General features: G+C 41.3%; 1 protein-coding gene across 9 annotated transcripts in view; it reads left to right on the forward strand.

Annotated features, from left to right (window-relative positions):
- The window catches only part of rasal2 (RAS protein activator like 2), a 348,750-nt gene that overhangs the window by 171,553 nt on the left and 157,185 nt on the right, over positions 1 to 20,012 (forward strand). For all 9 annotated transcript variants that reach the window (XM_059647745.1, XM_059647746.1, XM_059647747.1 and 6 more), the window contains exon 3: positions 7,759 to 7,885. In XM_059647745.1, coding sequence (XP_059503728.1) covers positions 7,759 to 7,885 — 127 coding nt within the window. The remainder of the gene's footprint in view (positions 1 to 7,758; positions 7,886 to 20,012) is intronic.

Raw genomic sequence — 20,012 nt, forward strand, 5'->3', positions numbered from 1 at the left:
AGATGATTTGTCAGAGAAAAAACATTACCAGAAAATTAATAAGACGGAAATAATTAGAGTGCTGAGAGAAGACTAGTAAGAAATATAAAAACAGATAGGAAGAGTTTTTAATTATTTACAGAAGAGTTAATAAAATGAGTGTATTGCTAATAAAAATTGAGATTTCATAGCATTGGAACTTGGAGATATGGCAGATGAATCGAACAGGTATTTTATATCAGTCTTCACGATGGAGGATATGAGCAATATCCTGGAATTTGTGATAAATTTGGAAGTGGAGAGGGAAAGGAAAATCAAACTTACAAGTACTGAGTAAATTCTTGATGCTGCATGCTGGCAAATGCATGAGTCAGAAAGTCATACAGCATGAAAATAGACCCTGCATTGACCAGAGATCCCAGTCTGGCCCAGTCTCATTTGCCAGCATTTGGCTCACACCCCTTAAACCTTTACTATTTAGTTACCCATCCTGATGCCTTTTAAATGTTATAATTGTGCCCACCTCCACCACTTCTGGCAGTTCATTCCATACACACAGCACCCTCTGCATGAAAAAGTTACCCTTGGGTCCTTTTTACATCTTTTCCCTCTCACCTTAGACCTATGCCCTCGAGTTTGGGACTCCCCTATCCTAGGAAAAAGACCTTGGCTATTCATCCTATCTATGCCCCTCATGATTTTATAAATTTCTATAAGGCCACCCTTCAGCCTTTGACACTCTGGGGAGAAAAGACCCAGCCTGTTTAATCTTTCCCTGTAATTCAGACTCTCCAGTCCTGGCAACATCCTTGTAAATCTTTTCTACATTCTGTCATCATCATTTCTATAGAAGGGTGACCAGAATTATGCTCAGTATTCTAGAAGTGGCCTCACCAATGTCCTATACAGCCACAACATGACACCCCAACTCTTATAATCAGTGTTCTGACCAGTCAAGGCAAGCACACCAAACGTCTTCTCCACCACCCTGTCTACCTGTGACTCCATTTTCAAGGAACTGTGCACCTGTGCTGCTCGGTCTCTTTGTTTGTCAACACTCCCCAGGGTCCCACCATTATTTGTATAAGTCCTGCCCTGGTTCAAAAATGCAACACCTCACGTTTATCAAAATTAAACTTCATTTGCCAATTCTCTGCCCGTTGGCCCATCTGATCAAGGTCTCCTTGTACACTGAGATAAGCTTCTTAACTGTCAACTATGCCAACAATTTTGATGTCATATTAAAACTTACTAACCATACCTCCTACATTCACATCCAAATTATTTATATACATGATGAAACGCTACAGACCCAGCACTAATCCTTGCAGCACACTGTTGGTCACAGGCTTACAGTCTGACAAGCAACCCTTTACCACCACCCTCTGCCGTCAACCTTCAAGCAAATATTTATCCAATTGGCTATCTTCCCTGATAGATCTAATCTTACTTGCCATTCTACCATGTGTAACCTTGTTGAACGCTTTGCTGAAATCCATACAGACAAAGTCTACTGCTCTGAGGTCGTCAGTCTTTCTTGTCAACTGCTCAATGACTCAATCCAGTTGGTGAGATACTAAGATAACAAAGTGTGGGGCTGGATGAACACAGCAGGCCAAGCAGCATCTTAGGAGCACAAAAGCTGATGTTTCGGGCCTAGACCCTTCATCAGAAAAGAGGGATGGGGAGAGGATTCTGAAATAAATAGGGAGAGAGGGGGAGGCGGCTCAAAGATGGATAGAGGAGAAGATAGGTACAGAGGAGAGTATAGGCGGGGAGGTAGGGAGGGGATACGTCAGTCCTGGGAGGACAGACAGGTCAAGGGGGCGGGATGAGTTTAGTAGGTAGGAAATGGATGTGCGGCTTGAGGTGAGAGGAGGGGATAGGTGAGAGGAAGAACGGGTTAGGCAGGCGGGGACTGGTTTTGGGATGCAGTGGGGGGAGGAAAGATTTTGAAGCTGGTGAAATCCACATTGATGCCATTGGGCTGCAGGGTTCCCAAGCGGAATATGAGTTGCTGTTCCTGCAACCTACAGGTGACATCATTATGGCACTGTAGCAGGCCCAGAATGGACATGTCGTCTGCGGAATGGGAGGGGGAGTTGAAATGGTTCACGACTGGGAGGTGCAGTTGTTTGTTGCAAACCGAGTGTGGGTGTTCTGCAACGCAGTCCCTGAGCCTCCGCTTGGTTTGCCCAATGTAGGGGAAGCCACACCGTGTACAGCGGATGCAGTATACTACATTGGCGGATGTGCAGGTGAACATCTGCTTGATGTGAAAAATCATCTTGGAGCTGGGGATGGATGTGAGGGAGGAAGTGTGGGGGCAGGTGTAGCACTTCCTGCGGTTGTAGGGGCAAGTGCTGGGTGTGGTGGGGTTGGAGGGGAGTGTGGAGCAGACAAGGGAGTCGCAGAGATTGGTCTCTCCGGAAGGCAGACACAAAGCTGTCTTGAGATAATGGGAACTGCAGATGCTAGAGAATCCAAGATAACAAAGTGTGAAGCAGGATGAACACAGCAGGCCAAGCAGCATCTCAGGAGCACAAAAGCTGACGTTTTGGGCCTAGACTGATGAAGGGTCTAGGCCCGAAACGTCAGCTTTTGTGCTCCTGAGATGCTGCTTGGCCTGCTGTGTTCATCCAGCTTCAGACTTTGTTAACAAAGCTATCTTGACTATCCTTGATCAGTCCTTGCCTTTCCAAATGTGTGTAAATTGTATACCTCAGAATTCCCTCCAACAATTTACTCACCACTGACGCAAGGCTCACTGGCCTATTCGTTCCCTGGCTTTTCCTTACTGTCTTTGTTAAACAATGGCACCACGTTGGCCAACCTGTCTTCTGGATATCTCAGCAAGAGGTTCAACAATCCCTTCCCTAGTTTCCTACAGAGTTCTGTGAAGTACCTGATCAGATCCTGGTGATTTATCTACCTTAATGCATTTCAAGACCTCCAGCACCACCTCCTGTGTAATAAGAACTCTTTTCAAAACATCACTATTTATTTCCACAAATTCTGCAGTTTCCATGTCTTTCTCCACAGTAAATACTTGTTTAATATCTCACTTGTCTCCTGTTATTCCACGCAAAGACAGCCATGATGATCCTTAACCGGCCCCATTCCTTTGTCCTTAATGTACTTAGAGAATCTCTTTGGCTTCTTCTTAATTCGCATTTGCCAAAACTATCCAAAACTATCTCAGGTCCCCTTTTTGCCCTCCTGATTTCTCTCTTAACCTTTACTCCTACAGCCCTTAGACCCCTCTAGGGTCTTACTTGATCTCAGCTCTCTACACCTGATATATGCCTCCTTTTTCTTGACTAGAGCCTCAATTTCTCAAGTCATCCAGCCGTCCCAACATCTAGCAGTCTTGCCCTTAACACTAACAGGAACATCCTGTCTCTGAACTCTTGTTATCTCATTTTTAAAACCTCTCACTTCCCAACTAGCCCTTCACTTCCAATTAACCTACCACAATCAACTTTTGAAAGTTCCTAATGCCATCAAAATTGGCGTTACTCCAGTTTAGAACATGAACTTTTTGATCATTTCTGCCCTTTACTATAATTAATTTAAAGCCAATAGAATTATGACCACTGGTCCCAAAGTCCTCCCCCACTGACACCTCAGTCACTGCCCTGCCTTATTTCACAACAGAATGTTAAGTATTGCTCCTTCTATAGTTGTACATTCACATATTGAATAAGATGTTCCTGTACACACTTAATAAATTCTTCCCTCTCCAAGCCCTTAATACTATGGCAATCCCAGCCTATATTTGGAAAACTAAAATTCTCTACCATTAGAACTCTATTATTCTTACAGATATCTGAGATCTCCTTATACATTTGGTTCTCAACTGATTATTGCGGGTTCTGTAATACAATCCCAACAAGGTAATCATCCCTTTCCTGTTTCTCAGTTTGACCAAATAACTTCACTAGATGATCTCTCAGGAATATCCTCACTAAATACAGCCGCAATGTTACCCCAACAAAAAATGCCAACCCCTCCTCTCTTGCCTCCCTTTCTATCTTTCCTGTAGCATCTTTACCCCTGGACTTTAAGCTGGCAGTCCTGTCCATCTCTGAGTCACATTTCTATAATTGTTATGATATCCTAGCGCCATTTTCTCAACCATGCCCTAAGTTCATCTACCTTACCAGTTAGGCTTCTTGCATGGAAGTAAATACAGTTAAAGATATCAGTCTTACCTGGTTCTCTGTAAAGCTGTTGTTTGCTTTGACTATTTGACTTGCTTTGCTTGTCTACTGTAGTAGCCTCAGCCTTTTCTCTTTTCTTACTACACATGCGTGCATACACCTTACTAGTTTAAAGTCTCCTGAATAGCAGTAGCAAATCTCCCTGGATGTATATTAGTCCCCTTCCAATTCAGGTGAAACCCATCCCAATGGTTCAAACACGTGAATCTTGCATCCTGCACCAGCCCCTATTTCATGCATTTACCCGCTCTATCCTCCTATTTCTACTCTCATTTAACATGCCACACTGGTAGTGTTTTAGAGTCCTGATGGGCTTCATCCTCGAGTCATGAAAGAAGTGGCAAGAGAGATAGTTAATGCATTGGTTTTCATTTCTCAAAACTCCTTAGATTTGGGGAAGATCCCATTGGATGGAAAATAGACAACGTGACTCTACTAAACAAAATTGGAGGCGCCGCATGGAGGCCAGTTAGCTTAATACCCGTCGTAGGAATAACATTTGAAGCCATTATGAAAGAGGTTATAGCAGGGTGCTGAGATCAGTTAAAGGTAAATGGGCAGAGTCAACATAGTTTTCTGAAAAGGAAATCATGCTTCTCTGATTTATTGGAGTTCATATGAGGCTCGAAGGGCTGAATGGCCTACCTCCAGCACCTATTGTCTATTGTCTATTGACATAACATGTGCTGTGGATTAAGGGGAATGAGTGGACATACTGTACTTGGATTTCCAGAAGAAATTTGATAAAGTACTATGTCAAAGGTTGTTGTAAATAAAATTCATGATACAATGGGTAGTGTATTGGTTTGGATAAAAGATTGGCTGGCTCACAGGAAGCAGAATAGGTATAAATGGGATAACAAGGTGTAGAGCTGGATGAACACAGCAGACCAACCAGTATAATAGGAGCAGGAAAGCTGACGTTTCGGGCTGAGACCCGTCTTCGGAAATGGGGGAGGAGAAGGAGATTCTGAAATAAATAGGGAAAGATGGGGAGGCGGATAGAAGATGGATAGAGGAGAAGGTAGGTGGAGAGGCAGGGATGGAACCAGTAAAGGTGAGTCTAGGTGGGGAGGTAGGGAGGAGATAGGTCAGTTCAGGGAGGACGGACAGTCAAGGGGCGGGATGAGGTTAGTAGGTAGGAGATGGGGGTGGGACTTGGGGTCGGAGGAGGGGATAGGTGGAAGGGCAGGTTAAAGAGGCGGAGATGAGCCGGGCTGGTTTTGGGATGCGGTGGGGGGGAAGGGAGACTTTGAAGCTTGTGAAGTCTCGCACCCCCTCCCCGCAATAAAAAGAACCAAACCAGAATCCCCCTCATCCTCACGTACCACGCCACCCCACCAACCTCCAGATCTAATGCATCATCCTCCGACACTTCCGCCATCTATCATCCAACCCCACCACCAAAGACATTTTTCCCTCCCCACCCTTATCTGCCTTCCGGAGGGACCACTCACTCCGTGACTCCCTTGTCCGCTCCACACTCCCGTCCAGCCCCACCACACCTGGCACTTTTCCCTCCAACCGCAGGAAGTGCTACACTTGCACTCTCACCCCCATCTCACGCCCCAAGAAGACTTTCCACATCAAGCAGATGTTCACCTGCACGTCTGCTAATGTGATATGTGCATCCGCTGTTCCCTTTGTGGCCTCCTCGACATCAGGGAAACCAAACGGAGGCTTGGGGACTGCTTTCAGAACATCTACGCTCGGTTCGCACTAAACAACTGCACCTCCCAGTCACAAACCATTTCAACTCCCCCTCCCATTCCGCAGACGACATGTCCATCCTGGGCCTCCTGCAGTGCCACAACAATGCTATGCGAAGGTTGCAGGAACAGCAACTCATATTCCATTTGGGAACCCAGCAGCCTAATGGTATCAATGTAGACTTCACAAGCTTCAAAATGTCCTGTTCCCCCCAGTGCATCCCAAGACCAGCCCAGCTCGTCCCCACCTCCCTAACCTGTCCTTCCACCTATCCCTTCGTCCCATTTCAAGTCCCACTCCCAGCTCGACCTACTAAACACATCCCGTCCCCTTGATCTGTCCATCCTCCCTAGACTGACCTATCTCCTCCCTACCTCCCCACCTCCACTCACCTTTATTGGCTTCATTCCTACCTCTTTGACCAGTCTGTCTCCTCTCCATCTATCTTCTCCTCTATCCATCTTCTATCTGCCTCCCCCTCTGTCCCTATTTATTTCAGCACCTCCTTCCCCTCCCCCCATTTCTGAAGAAGGGTCTCGGCCCGAAACACCAGCTTCCCTGCTCCTCTGATCATGTTTGGCCAGCTGTGTTCATCCAGCTCCACACCTTGTTATCTCAGATTCTCCAGCATTTGCAGTTCCTACTATCCAGGTATAAATGGGTCTTTTTCAGTTTGATAAGAAGTAATGAGTAGGTAATGCTGTAGGAATTGGTGCTGGAACCTCAACTGTTTATAAATCAATGACTGATTTGGATGAAAGGATGCAAAGCATGGTTGCCAAATTTGTTAACTTACTTCTGGCCTATCATTGTGTTATTATGAAGAGAACACAGGATACAACAAAAAAATGTGGTCAAGTGAGTGGGTAAAAATGTAGCAAAGGGTGAAATTGTCTATTATGGCAGGCAGAATGAAAAAGAAATGTATTATGTAAATGGTGACAGATTGCAGAGTTGAGATGCAGAAGCATTTGAGTTTCCTCATGTATGAATCACAGAAAGTTTGCATACAGATGCAAGAAGTCTTCAGGATAGCTAAGATGATGTTATGACTTAAAAGGAAAATTGGTTTCTGTAGTACAGAGGTTATGCTTCCGTTATACAGAACATTAGTCAGAAAACATTGGGAGAACTTTGCTCAGTGTTGGTCACCTTATTTAAGGAAAGATGTAAATACATTGGCATCACTTCAGAGATTTACCAAAATAACACCTTGAATAGCTGGGATGCTTTTGATCACAGGTTAGAATTGTTTCTAGTGCACTTTAGAAGTGGAAGCTATGACTTGATTGCAACATTAGATGCTGAGGGGTCTTGACATGAAAGATGTAGAGAAGGGAGAATCAAGAATTAGGAGTCACTATTTAAAAAATCAAGTTCATCAATTTAAAACAAAGATTAGACAGGAAAAAAAACAATCAGAGGGGTGTGAGTCTTCAAAATAGTCTTTCAAAACATTTGGCGGAACCAGCTCTTGTGTATTTTTAGGGCAGAGGTAGATAGATTCTTATTAAGCAAGAGGGTGTCAGGTCTCAGGGTTAGTGGAAATGTGCTTTTGTGATTGTAATCGGATAAACTGTGGTCTTACTGAATGATGTAGCAGGCGTAAGTGGCTAAATGACCAATTCCTGCTTATTATTCTCATGCTTGCATGCTATGTCTGGTCTGTTTGACTGGTAAAACGATTCTGGAGAATTAGTGCAAATTGAGTTGTAGTGTTTGAAACACTACCTACTATCTTCAGTTTGGCTATTTATTAAAGTGCCTCAAGTTTCCAATAATCATAGATCTGATACAAATATTTTCTTGATGTTTCTAGAGTTAACCAATTCTCATTTTCACACAGGTGAATGTTGACATATTGCAAGACCAGCAAATGGAGTCCTCAAAAGGACGAATGCTACGGCGCACCGTCAGTGTTCCGTCTGAGGGACAGTTCCCAGACTATCAGCAGGATGGAAGCAGTAAACTGGGTGAGTTAATCTAGATGGGCATGAAATAACTCCACAGAGGCTGGTATCCTGTCACTAAGTCACCCTCTATTTACAATGGAGAGTCCTTAATACTGATTCAGCTTCTGCAGAGCCAGTTCTGAGTGAAAAGAACCATTGACACGCCTGTTTTTATCTGTCAGCCAGGTCTCCTTGATTGGATCACATTAACAGCCACAATCAGGGAGCTCATGCTCTATGAGGTCCAACTGGCCATCATTGCAATCACTACATGCCACCCGCAGGTTCCTTTTTTTTTGTGTCTCTTCCTGGAGTGTTCTACCACAGGATCTGGTTCCCCTAACTCTGTCTCAGATGTAGGTTGTGTGTGATGCACAGTAGCTTACGTCTCGGATGAAGTTCATTCTGAGATTGTAGAAATGCTTGTCAAGCCAGTGGGTTTGGTTGCAAACGTTTCATTACCCTGCTAGGTAACCTCGTCAGTGCGCCTCTGGTGAAGCATTGGTGTTCTGTCCCACTTGTTGTTTTCATGCCTCCAGAACTACACAGAGCAGAACAGGAGCACCTGTATGGAGTCTTCAAAAGCACAATCTGCTGTTACCTCCAAGACAGACCACATCGGGAAGACACGACATGACCAGACTCATTAATCACCCTACCGTACATCAGGGATATATCAGAGATGACCACAAGACTACTCAGACCCCTAGGTATTAGGGTAGTCCAAACCAACAAGCACCCTACGACAACGACTGACAAACGTAAAAGATCCCATAACCAAAACCACCAAAACTGGTGTAACATACAAAATACCGTGCATGGACTGTGAGAAGCAGTACATAGGCCAAACCAGTTGAAAACTGACAATATGGATACGCAAACACCAACTAGTCACCAAGAGACACAACCAATTCTTAACTTGTCTCATGACACATGGACAACGAGGGACATGAATTCGACTGGGACAGCACGTCGATATTTGCGCAAGAGAGACACAGCAGGGAATTCCTGGAGGCCTGGAATTCTAACCACAACTCCATCAACAAATGCATTGAATTAAACCCTGCGTACAAACCACTATGAAACAGAACCGGAAGTGATGCCAAACACCCCTACAAACTAAGACACATAAATAACAAGCAGGTCAGAACACCAGTGCATCACCGGAGGCGCGCTGACAATGTTGACAAGTAGCATGATGAAACATTTGCAACCAAACCCAAAGGCTCGATGGGCATGTCTGTAGCCTTATCCACAACCCGAGCTACAAATCTTCTCAAAAACTGTGGGACTGTCTGTCTTTCGGTACTGTCTTTTAGTTGGTGAAGTGAAATGTTGAGTGAGTTATAACTCCACGACCTCTATGATCTTGAGCCTCTTTGTCACAACCAAAGTTCAGTTGGGTTATCTCAAAGCTGAATGATTTTATTTTCCATTTTCCTAATAACTATATGTTCAGTATGGCTGCAGTTGAAAGGACAGTTATCATGTCAGTTCAGTTAAAAATCCAGTTAGGTGGCACATAACCTTCTTTACCTGTGCTGTATAGAAAACTGCTGTATCCTACAGTGTAATGAAACTATACCTGCAGCTAGCTGTGTAAGTATTACATTGGTTTTAGTTTGATGGAAGTTTTCAAGTGTATTTCACATTGTACTGACAGTCATGCATTTCTTTCAATTGTCCTTTTTTTGGAATGTTGGCCACATGGACACAAGATTTCACTTTTTATGGAGGAAGATTTATTTTAGAGAAGTAAATTCAGCTAAGGACTGTTACTATTTTTTTAGACATGCGATCTATCAAATCAGGTGGTGTTTTGATACTAGAATGGAGGTGTTTCACTTCTACATGTGACATTTAAGTGGGCTGAAAAATTCAAACAAAGACATGCTTCTTTTCCATGCACTCTGGCCAGAGTTTGGCAAGTAGCCTACGCTCAAGACTGTAACAGTGCTAATCTGTAAAGTTACTGTTGACATTCCAGAATGTTGTCATCTTGCATCAGTTTCTGTTTACTGCAAGAAAATGCATCACCTTTGCTTGCCACATCCCTGGTTGCACAGAGATTGGGACCGCAATGCCTAAATTTTGTTGGGAATATTATTCAGATCACATATTGAAGACAATCAGTCTTCTTCCAATCTTGGCACTGATTTGTTTAAATTAGAATTCGATCCTGTGTGCATGACCCATAACATAAATTAACATGAACTGTTTTGTGCCTCAAATTGACGTGGGAAATACCTCAAGATCACTTTTTGATTTGGAAGAAAAATTGATGAAAACTGTCATTGGATGACTTCTTTTTGAAGATGTAAACTCCTCAGCTTGGAAATTGTTCAAATGTACCCATATCTCCAAAACCTCACTCCACCCCACTCAATATGTCGATTTTTTATTCCACAGTGTACAGATTGAATTTATATCTGCAGTGTCATAGAAAAATAATAATTTTGGCTTCTGTTGATACTAAATTGCGTTACTGGCCTTATTTACAATGACTAGATCATTTGATGTGAGCAACTTAAGATGACCACAGTTAGGCTGTAGTTTTCCTTTTACCCTTCATGTAATGACATTGCTGAACAATTAGAGACTATTAAGCCCACAGCCCATGTCTGCAATCTAATTGAACATTCTTGTCAGCCTTGATGCCAAGCTCCACCCCTTTAGATATCTGAACAGATTATTTAATAAAATGTTATTGCACACCACTGGAGCATCTGGGTCTTATCTCTGAACCAGGAGTCCTAGGTTTAGAGGTATCGCCACTTCACCTCAAGAACCCTTAGCCATCCCCGAAGCTCTGCATGTATATTTCTCTCAGCTGCCTATTCTAAGTTCACTTTGAAATCAATGATTGGCTCTACATCAGTGCGAATTTCCACTGTGATTACTTTGTTCTAAGTATTAGCGTTTTCCTCCAACGTATTACAGTATTTCATTGTGGAAATGTTTTGATGAATTTTAATTCCTTATTTGAATATAGATCTCAGGACTGTACTTAAATGAATAACTGCAAGTAACTAGACTGCACTTGTTTGTGAATTAACATTTGTAGCTCCAGGAAAATTTAATCTGTGAAAGTTATGCTATGACAGTAACTAAAATCAATTAACTGCTGTTACTTAACTGGATCTCCATTGTCTTTGAGCCCTTTGGTGTCTTTGATATCTCCTGAGTAAAACTCCCCAGATGACTTAGTGGAAAATACATTGGCACATTGCATTTGATAGTCTGCCCTGATTCAGTGCATTTATAGTATAGTACCATGTACGAGTGAATCTGTGAAAGACTTTGATCATTATTGGTGGGACTAAAGGAAGACCCACATGTACAGATGTCTAAACTGAAACAATCAGAGTGATTATGAGGGTATAAAAATGGTTTAAAAGTCTTACTCAACTTCCTTGGCTTTTTGGAGTTTGAGTTATACTTCGTGAAGCAAAAAACCATCCCCGTGAGACATGTGATAATGGGAACTGCAGATGCTGGAGAATCCAAGATAACAAAGTGTGGAGCTGGATGAACACAGCAGGCCAAGCAGCATCTCAGGAGCACAAAAGCTGACGTTTCGGGCCTAGATGAAGGGTCTGGGCCCGAAACGTCAGCTTTTGTGCTCCTGAGATGCTGCTTGGCCTGCTGTGTTCATCCAGCTCCACACTTTGTTCCCTTGAGACATGGCTGTTTTTTACCATGATGTTCTTTGTTTATATGGTCATGTGGAAGGCACTGCCTTCACTGGCAGGCATTTGAAATTCAAGTCACATTTAAGTCATGATAACTTTCAAAATTCCATGAATTATTTTGTTGGAAGAAAGTTTAGAATTTAATTTTTGCTGGAAAATTCATAATTCTTCCTTCTATAAGTGTTTCCAGCATATTGATTCCATTCTTTTGTTTTCGGAGTCAATTGGCTGGACAGCTGTTATGTGATGCAGAATGATGCCAATCATATGGATTCAATTCCTGCTCTGGTCGAGGTTACCATAAAGGTCTTTCCTTTTAACTGTTCCCGTTGCTTGAGGCATGGTGATCTTCGGTTTAAAACACCACTGGTTGTTTCAGTTGAATGACAGAGCAACCCGAAGGTTTAAGACAGCAGGCCAGGCAACATCAGAGGAGCAGGAAAGTTGATGTTTTGGGCCAGGATGCTTCTTCAGAAATCTCTTCAGAAAAGGGTCCTGACCTGAAAGGTCAACTTTCCTGCTCCTCTGATGCAGCCTGGCCTGCTCTGTTCCTCCAGTTCCACACTGTGTTATCTCTGACTCCAGCATCAGCAGCTCTTACACTCTCTGAGCCCTATTGTCTCGTAGGATTCGGGCGACTTTACTATTTATTGTTATTAGGGTGACTTTATTATTTTATTTAATCATGCTGAAAGAGCACAAACTAAGTTTCTTTGGACATGCCAACTGGTATATGCAACATGGCAAATATCAGATTGCAATATGATGCTTTAATATATCGCCGTCACCCACTTAAAATCTTGCCCAAGGAAGACATGCTGCTATACTCCTATTAGGCACGTGTTGTAACTAGGCTTTGTTCGCAGGCATTTTTTTTGAAAAATGCCAGGCAGTGTCAACCCAATTCAAATGTCATGCTGTGGTATAGAAAGTGAAGCTGGCGTTGAATGTGATTCTGATGAAACAATCAGTGTCAGTATTGTTTCTAAACAGTTCTTGTGATGGTGTTTGAATGGCTAAGATCATGTGGCTTTGGTAGAACAAATCAGGCATATTCCCTCTATGATCTTTTGCCTTTGTAGCAAATATAACTTGAAAACAGTTGTTGAATCACAATCAGTGAAGACTCAAGGGAGGGAGAGTGGGCAGAGAGGTGAGAGAATCAGCCAGTGGTTTCTCTGCTTGGAGCTGCATGCGTGTTCATAGAAAAGGATGATCTGCGATGGTTCCTGTCATAATATTTTTAAACCTGAGTAACAATCAGTGTGTAGAATGTTTTGGCCACGAAAATATTCTTCTGGTAACTGCTGGACAATACCAAATGATCGAAGCATTTTTCCAAGCGTGGGCTTTGTTGCTACTGTACAGCTGTAATTCGGAAATGTGGGAACTAAATTATACACTGCGGGAGCCCACAAACAGCAATTGGATTGCTAATGATATTACTATATTATAACTAAAACTGTAAAATTGCTTATTTTACTGTTGGTGCAAAATGTTGACGAACAAAACTTTAAACATTTTAAACTTTCATAAGCTATACTTGTAACAACATAGGGAAAGGCTGAATAGGCTGGGGCTTTTTTCCCTGGAACATCGGAGGCCGAGGGGTGATCGTAGAGAAGCTTATAAGATCATGAGGGACATGGAAAGGGTGAATATCCAGGATCTTTTTCCCAGGGTAAGGACCCCAAAACTAGAGGTCATGGGCTTAAGCTGAGAGGGAAAAGATTTAAAAGGGACCTAAAGGGCAACCTTTTCATGCAGAGAGTGGTGTGTATAGGGAACAGGCTACTAGTCAAAATGTGGAGGTGGGTACCGTTAGAAAATGTGAAAGGCATCTGGTTGGTTACATGAATAAGACAGTTTTGGAGGGATATGAGCCAAATACTGGCAAATGGGACAAGATTAATTTGGGATATGTGGTCAGCATGGACAAGTTGGACTGAAGGATCTGATTCTGCGCTTATAACTCTGGCTAAATCATTTACTTACAGTCAAGTATAAAACATTAAGCATAAATGCTTGTTGCCACCTATGTGGTACCCATTGACAGATTAAAATTCTTCAATTAAATCTGTTCCATTGTTTAGCAAAGTCAGCAGGAATCAGGAAACAATCAAAGGGTTACTCATAATATAACTTTCATGCTGTTCTGTGCTGTTCTCTGTATTGCTGTCATAGGGCAGTAATACAGTATTTTCTGCAAAAACATGGTCTCCAACATCCCATCATTGGCATATTCTGGACCACTTCCTGTAATTCTTCATTAGAGCTCACTGGTTCAATTAAAAGATTATGATTTCCCTCACCTCTGAAGTTTCTCATCCTTATTGTTCAAATCATTTTGCACGTCCATCAAACTGTAGACCCATAGGGGGTCAGCAGATCCCATATTGAAAACCACTGTTAAGCATGGATAGATTTGATTCACAGCCTCCTATCGTTTGTCCCATCCCTATGCTAAACCGTGGCTGGGTTTGCCCCCTGAAGTGAATGTCAAAAGTTAGTTCAATGCCATTTGAAGAAGAACAAGGAAGTTCTTATGATATCCTGACCAATGTTTATTCCTCAACTGGAACCCCAAAAATGGAATGGCCTACTATTTTACTGCTGGATTTAGGACTACTGTTTGTGAATTCATTGCTGGGTTTTCCAACCGTGGACCATGTACTTCAAATGAGTTTAAGAGTTGTGAAGTACTTTGGAATGTTACGAGCCAGAAAAGGTGCGAAATGAATTTCAACTCAGTATTTTTGTTGCAAAACATTTTTGTTAAGGGCTTGCTTGTGATTCCCCCCCCCCCCATATTATTTATGCATCAATCAAGACACCTGCACATTGAAAATTGCTGCCAGAAGAGATCAGATAGGTTTCAATTTTCTTCTTCCTGAATGCAACCATCTTTTCCTGAGCACCAGCTAAACCACAAAATTGCCAACTCTTACACAATCTGGTCACTTTCTTTATTTCAGTTCCCGTTTCCCAAAGCAGCACTTACTGTTTAAATATTCCTTTTCCTGCCTGATTGCTGTCATATTTGGGTGAATTTTTAAACTTATTTAAATTTGCTTAAATTTATCCTTTTGGATGTGTAAATTTCCAGAAAAGTCCCTGATTTCCCTTGAACTGAGTGTCTTGATAGACCATTTCAGATGGTAGTTGAGAGTCAACTGTGTTAATGTAGATCTGAAGTCATGTGTATGCCAGACCTAGCCCTCTAAAAGAAGCCAATTAATGAATCAGTAGAGTTTTACGATAGACATCATTTTCACCATCACCACTATTGAGATTTGCTTTTAATTTCATAATATCATGGAGGCATAAAGATCTACAGTGCAGAAAAAAGCCCTTTGGCCCATCAAATTTGCCAAGTCATAAGCATCTAACATCATTATCAGTCCTTGGCCCATTGCCTGTATGCCTTAGCATTGCAAATGAACATGTAAATGTCTGAAACATTATGAGGGATTTTGACTGTCCTACCTTCCAGACAATAAATTCTACATATTCAACACAAAGAAATTGACTTCAAATTGCACTAACACCGTGGTGGCATTTGAACCTGTGTCTCCACTGACACTGTCGCTACTTATGGTAATTACATTATTAAGTTCCATGGCAAATCCAATGACATTACTACCTCCCCGAAACTGAATGCTGACAAACACACTAGATTTCTGCAGACTTCTTGACTGTTGAAATTTTTTTCTGGTTAAATTCAGATTTTTCATTTCACACTTGTATTTTCAATTTGCAACTAGCAGATCTAGTTAAATCTCTGTAGAAATTATTCCAGAGTTAACAGCTGTTATTTGTAGAATCAAATTGCAAATTATCACACCTTGGTAATGAAATAAGTAAGACAGTGATCTGGAGGGGATCTGTGCAACAGTCAATAAATGATTTATTAAGATTTGCCCATATAAATGATGAAAAAGGATTTTGTGCCTGTCATCATGGTTCACTATCATGAGTTAGGTTGCATCTTCCAGTAAATGTACCAATATCTGAAAAAAAATTAGAAAGTGCAGGAGAACTTCAACAGGTCTCGCAGAATCTGTGAAACCATCTGAAAAACGCCATTAATACTTTGAATCTGATATGACTCTTCTTCAGAACTTTATTTCAGATTTCCAGCATCCACAGTATTTTGTTTTTGTATTAGTCAGAGGTATGTCTCCGTCCTGTCTGAGGAATAGAGTTTAGATGTAAATCTGCTTCTATCATAAAATCTGTCTGTGTGTTTTGACTCCATGCCAAAATGACTGGAGTCACCTTTCTCCATTATTGCTCTTGTAAATCCAGAGAATAGTGCCTGTTACCGGAAGCCAACTGCTTGCCTCAAACATCCTTTGCGGTTTCCAAGTTCCATCTTCCTCTTGTCTATCTTGGTGTTCTGTGACATTTGGTGTCTGCCTCTGAAGTAGAAAATGCTTGGTTTCCTGGAAATTCCTTTTGAAGGCAGCAAGATATCTTGCAGTTATTCAATAAATGGAAAAGTGGTTCAATTTGAAGATTGGGTATAACAGTGACAAGAGTTCAGACAGCAAATAATTTGCTTGGAGTTGTTGCACTCATGTTTTATTATTTTTATCTCATAAAATGATAGAATGAGAGACTCTGAGGTGAAGGTCTGCTCATGGCTTTTTGACCATTTGAGATAATTAGCTTTTAAGCTAATGCTGTTTCAGTGCAAATGTCTGTTTGCTGTTCAATCAAGTGAGTATTATGTAGAAACTACTTGCTGATGCTACGCATTATGATGACCTTTCCTAAAGTTTTGAGGAAGAAAACAGTGATATATCGCTGCCCCAGAACCTGGTTGCCAAAAAGCAATACAAAAACGAGAGTAGATTCCTCTAATTTGATGTTGTAGGCATTCTTTTAGCCACAATGAATTAACTAGCTTTTCTATTGTTTTCGTTTATAAGCCTTAGTTTCAATAGAAGAGTTCAAGGGAGCAATTGGAAATACATAGTTTGCCAGTCAGTATTTGGAAGAGAGAGATTTGCTTTTCTGAACCTTAACTGTTTGAGCATGTCTCAGATGGCCCACAGCAGTTGGTGAAATGCTGGTACATTCATTCAAATGCCAATTTACAATAGGATGTACAAGGAAAATTTTAAATTCAGTCTGTTTGGCACTAGCTTCTCTTGCACTAGTTGATCTTGTCATCTTTGATGCTGCTATATCCTAATGTCAAATTATTACTTAGTTAGTTCAGTTTGTGAATGTCGATACAAGTGACTCAAGAACTGAATTATCACGAACTGTAAAAAAAGAAACTGTCTTTTATGTATAAAATATGCCAAAAATTATTTGCTGTCTGAACTCTTGTCACTGTTAGACCCAATCTTCAAACTGAACCACTTTTTCATTTATTGAATAACTGCAAAATATCTTGCTGCCTTCAAAAGGAATTTCCAGGAAACCAAGTGGTCAGTTCTTGCCTTACAAATTTTCCAAAATTGTAAGAAACTTTTTTTTGCTGACAGATGCGTCTCCTACTGATGGTATTGGTTTTGATGTCCTTTTTTTCAATCACAAGGATAAAGTTCTATGGAAAATTCAGGGTTACACTTGTGTGGTTCATAAATTTTGTAATAAACTGGGAGAAAATTCAATCTGGAGACAGATGCATGATTAAAACAAGACAAGGAACTTCTGTTGAGCATTTTTCTTTGTTTTTGAGAAGCTTGCAAGAACTATTACCACATATTAGCTGGCTGAAGCTGGAAAGTGAAGTCTGTACTGAAACATAGAACTTTTCCTTGGGTTCATTGGCTTGCTCACAATTCTCTTTCAAAACTACTGGATCCCAGCTATATCACTTGTTTGCTAAGTTTACACAAGATTAACAGATTAGCCTTTTCTTCTATCTTCTATACCTTCCGTTACAATGCAGTCTTTAACAGCACCAACTAATAGTAATTTTTTATTGCCTTTTCTTTCAACAAAAAACTTGCAATTCATCATAACATGAGGTATCCCTCTTCAAGAATATTTAATCATTTCCTGGAGCTGTGTTTCACTTTATCTCTTTTCTTTCCAACATTCGTTATGCTAGCAAGGTCAGTCCTTATCCTTTCTGTGCGATACTCTTTGTCGAATGAATATTGTTCAAAAAAGAAAGGCTATCTTCATTTTGTCCTGCCAAAAATTTGGTGAAACCTGCCATACTAGAATACCCATCCAGAAGGTTGCCCATGCAACATCAATAATTAGAAACAGTTTCATATATTCTGGATCATCCAAGGGTAGGTGAGGTGGTTTGGCATTCTCTTTCTCCTTCTTTCCTCCCCCAAAACAGGTTCAAGTAAAGCTTACAAATTCCTTGATATTGGCTTGGTCCTTACTATTAAGAACGTCTGGATAATATTTCAATATATCCATTCACAAGGTAGACATGGAAGCAGCATCTAACGCAGCACAATGAAATGCCACATGGATAGAATATCTATTACCAGGATTCTCACTAATCGGCATCATGATTTAATCCTTCTGCATCTTTTGCATTGTATGTAATTTTGGAAATCTTTATTTCCAGACATTTCATTTCATGCTCTTTCATGTCATACCTGAAACACCCGTTGACAGACCCCTAGGCATCCCAGGGGTTGAGTCATCTGCTGTACTTGCCCTATTACACATCTTGTCCTGAGCTGTCATAAGAGCTGTATTCACAGCTGTATTCTCATTCCTTTAGTATATGATTCTTCTTTCATATTGATAGTTGTACCCTATATCTGACTCATCTAAAAATGCTGCCACAATTCTCTGTTTTTGTATTAGTGCTAAGTGCCCAATTCGTAACATGGAAGCAGTAGGAAATAATTGCATTTTCAAAACTTTTTAAAGCTTTAAGCCTCTGATCTTCGACTCTCTTGCTGATAATTCAATTTCAGTTGATTCCAGGACTGTACCCACGTGTGACACTTAGGCATAATTCAATAATTTGAAGGCAAGCACTGAATTAGTAATTTCCAAGTGGAGCCTCTGAAATCTTGATATAGTCTGTTAATTCCACAATCTGTTCGTACATGGAATAGCCATCCATCTTTCTAAATTTATCAAAGTCATTGTAGTCATTTGCAAAAGCGTACTCTTGTAAATGGTAGCCGTGAAATGCAATGGAGTATCCAAAGTTTGATTTTTATCCAACTGAAAATCACCCACTTCACAAAAATAGAATAGAATGGAATTGAATCCCTACAGCGTGGAAACAGGCCCTTCGGCCCAACAAGCCCACACTGACCATTGGAGCATCCCACCCATACCCATCACCCTTTAACCCATCTAAGCCACACACCCCTGAGCACCACGGGCAATTTAGCATTGCCAACTCAACTAACCTGCACATCTCTAGACTGTGGGAGGAAACTGGAGTACCCAGAGGAAACCCGCGCAGACACAGGGAGAATGTGCAAACTCCTCACGGACAGTTGCCTGATGGTGGATTTGAGCCTGAGTCCTTTGCGCTGTGAAGCAGCAGTGCTAACCACTGAGCCACCATGCCATCCTATTGCTAGCTTCTGACCTGCTCTTGTAGCCACTGTGTTAATGTGGTGAGCCCAGTTGAGTTTCTGATCAATGATAACTCCCAGGATGTTGATAGTGGGGAATTCAGTGATGGTAACACCATTTAATATCAAGGGGTGGTGGTTAGATTATCTTTTATTGGTGATGGTCATAGCCTGGCATTTGCGTGGATTGAATGTCACTTGCCACTTGTCAGCCCAAGCCTGGATATTGACCAGAGCTTATGGTGTTCAAATACGGATTGCTTCAGTCTCTGAGGAGTCACGAATGGTGCTGAATATTGTGCAATCATCGGCGAACATCCCCAATTTTGATCTGATGATGGATGAATATTCATTGATGAAGCAGGCCACTAATATCCACTGTAAACCCATTTACTCCTTCAGCTACCTGGACTATACGTCCTCACACCCCACTTCCTTTAAAGACTCCGTCCCATTCTCTCAGTTTGTTTGTCTCTGTCATATGTGTGTGAGCAAATCTTTGTCAGGTGATTGTCAGCTGTTGATCATCTGTTGCTTGTGACAAGATGGTAAGCATCAATTGGAAACTGATTGTGTCCTGTCCCAGGTTTGTTGTAGATGTTTTGATGTTACAGTTCGTTTACTTAGCCTGGTGATTATTAATGTAATAGGGGCAAATGTGCTCCTTTGGCAATGATTGAGTCATTATACATTCAAATAAATTGGAACATGAAGGTTACATTATGTTGTTAATTCTCCACCTCATGACATTCTATTTTTAGCGGTCGACAGAATGTTGTGAACTGCCTTGATGCTCATTGAATAGATGAATTATGTATGATAGGATTGAACTAGGGAGGTCAAGATATCCGAAATTAAAACTTTTAACGGATTTTGTTTTTGACCACAATTTTCATCACTGAGGCGCAAATGTATTCCCATTTGTGATGA

Source organism: Stegostoma tigrinum, chromosome 8 (assembly GCF_030684315.1).
Source record: "Stegostoma tigrinum isolate sSteTig4 chromosome 8, sSteTig4.hap1, whole genome shotgun sequence".
Taxonomy (NCBI): domain Eukaryota; kingdom Metazoa; phylum Chordata; class Chondrichthyes; order Orectolobiformes; family Stegostomatidae; genus Stegostoma; species Stegostoma tigrinum.